Source organism: Propithecus coquereli, unplaced genomic scaffold (genome assembly GCF_000956105.1).
Source record: "Propithecus coquereli isolate 6110/MARCELLA unplaced genomic scaffold, Pcoq_1.0 Scaffold584, whole genome shotgun sequence".
NCBI classification, from domain to species: Eukaryota; Metazoa; Chordata; class Mammalia; order Primates; family Indriidae; genus Propithecus; species Propithecus coquereli.
Window position 1 is genome coordinate 248,361 of NW_012151774.1, and position 2,423 is coordinate 250,783.

At 51.8% G+C, this 2,423-nt stretch overlaps 1 protein-coding gene across 1 annotated transcript in view; it reads right to left on the reverse strand.

Annotated features, from left to right (window-relative positions):
• Positions 1-1,993: 1,993 nt before the first annotated feature.
• The window catches only part of LOC105821633 (bcl-2-like protein 2), a 2,761-nt gene continuing 2,331 nt past the window's right edge, over positions 1,994-2,423 (reverse strand). The window contains exons 2-3 of the mRNA XM_012658380.1: positions 2,086-2,274; positions 1,994-2,036 (exon numbers count right to left, since the gene is read on the reverse strand). Of these exons, the coding sequence (XP_012513834.1) occupies positions 1,994-2,036; positions 2,086-2,274 (232 nt within the window). The remainder of the gene's footprint in view (positions 2,037-2,085; positions 2,275-2,423) is intronic.

A 2,423-nucleotide genomic window follows, 5' to 3' on the forward strand; every position in this document is an offset into this window, starting at 1 on the left:
AGTGTTGAAATAATTTCTGGCACCTGGGGGGTCTGGGACCTGCCTCAGACCTCCCGGTTTGATTACAATCTTTAGGCAAGCGAGTTTACAGAAGCAGATAGCATTGGTGAAGGCAAGATACATTTTTTTTTTTCCTGAGTTAAGCAAACAGTGAAATTCACCTACATACACGGGGAGAATTCAAACAATCAGTTACACAATTACGTTGTTTTTCTGTTCCTGATGCATAAAACTTAGTCCTGCTGGTTTGCAACGTGGCTGCTGCGCTGTGCCTCCCAGAGGGGAGGGGCATCTAACAGCCCCCACTGGTTTTTTGCTAGAATCAAATCTTTGATGCATCTCTGCACGTGTGGTGACAATGGGTGCGCAATGCCCTGAGGTTTACACTTTGCATTTTTTTTTTTATATGTATGATAACACGCCATTAACAATGCATGGGTCTGGGGAGGGGGGAGGAGGGGACGGGTACACGCATACACAAAGTGCACGCACTTGAAACTCGGAATTGGGGGAGGAAGGAGGGGGAAGGGCAACATACATAACCAAAACATCTGCACCCCCATGACATCCTGAAATAAAAACTATACACACAAAAAAATGCACGGTCCTATTAATAAAGCTAAGAGAAACACAACTAGTGGCTGACAGAAGTCTTTAGTTTACCGAGATTTAAAGGTTACTCTGTTGACTCAGCACCAACTGCGGCAGATTTTGGCGCCAACTGTCCGTGTGAGCACCCGGGTGTAATTCACAGCTCGACGAGGTCTGGCGAGGGTCACGGGCGGAGGTCCTGTCCACTTGGCCTTGAATGTTGCCAGCTGAAGGCTTTTTTATCCAAACGAGGTCTCCAGGCTGTACCTGGGATGAAGCTTTCTCAGAGGGAGGGGTTAGTAGGTCCAGGGTGTGCAGCCCTCACTAAACCTCGTGTTCGCTGCGCACCGGACTGCAAAGCCTGCAAGAACTTAAGGGTAATGGTTGTTTAATTCTGTTGCTGTCTTCCGCCAGCTTAGGTATGAGTGAGGGAGGTCAACCAAACATGCAAAAAGGAGTAACTTCCGTATGAAACGACAAGGGGTACATCTAACTCTTAGCAAAAGGAAAAGGAAGGAGACTCACCCGATTTTCGCCAGTCTCTGCTTCTGACTTACTGAACGCGTCCTTTATAACTCTAGTCATCCTTTCTACCTGCCCCGAGCCCTATATAAACACGGTGCCGTTTCCGGTCAATCTGCGGCACCTGGTCCAGCCATCAAGCTGTCTTGGCGATGAACGCCAGGCCCCTGTCGGACCCCAATGCCACCGGGAGGCCAAATCTAGGAGCAATTTCGGTTACTAACTTCTTTCCAACTACTTGTGCTGTCTCTGACTTCGTGGGGAGAACTTCTGCCCATCCAGAGAAGGTGTTCAGACACAAGTAACGATATCTATTTTTACCTGAGTGGACTCGTGCACAGACGAGGCACCTGGTTGTCACCTGCTGGGCCATCTGACGGATGCAGCAACAGTCTCTCTGGAGAAGTTCAGTCACCTTGGTGCGGCCAAGGTGGGTGCTCCGATGTAGCTGCCCCATCAGATCTCGCTCCCAGGTGTTCAGGAACTAGATTCTGTTGTCCGGAAGGACTTTCCACCCTCCTGCAGTAGTTCTAGTCTTTTAAGGCTTCTCCCAACTTAGTTTCCTCTTCGGCATAGGTTGGAGGATGTGGCAGGAGCCGTCCAAGCAGAACAGGGAGAATAATTTGGAGGGGCCCCACTGGTATACTGTTGCGTCGGCAAAAGCATCGCCTCTCACCACTGGGGAATTAGTAGTTCGATGTCCCTCCAGCAGGGCCAGTATTTCAGGTTTATTTTTCCTTTCCTTGCTCCCTGAGGTCAAGAGGCCCCGCTCTTGGTAGAGCGCCCCCCTGTACGTGTGCTGTTGCAAAGACGTATCTAGTGTCTGTGTAGCTGTTCACAGTCTCGTTTGTTCCCCCCAGTCTCAGGGCTTGGGTCAGGGCTACGAGCTCTGCCTTCTGGGCCGAAGTCCCACGTCCAAGAGCCTGTGCCCAGATGACCCGGTTTGCAGTCACGACAGCCGCCCCTGCATACCTGACTCTTGAAAGGTGGCCGGCTCCATCCACATACAATTCCTCCTCGGGGTCCAGCCAGGGACTGTCGGCGAGGTCTGCTCTCAGCTCGATAAGAGACGAGGGTTTCAGTGCAGCCACAGAGTGGCTCTGATGGCTGCTCCGGGAGTAGGGTGGCAGGGTTGAGGCGGCCGTCTTTAGAAAGCGGATCCTGGGGGGCGGGGGGGGTCTAGCAACAGCACCTGATATTGGGTTAGCAAGGCCTCCACTTGCAGCAATGGCCGTAGGCAGCTTGGCCGAGCCAGATGCCATAGGACCTGGTCTCTCAGACAACCGGTCTGTTCCAGGGTCCTAGTTTTT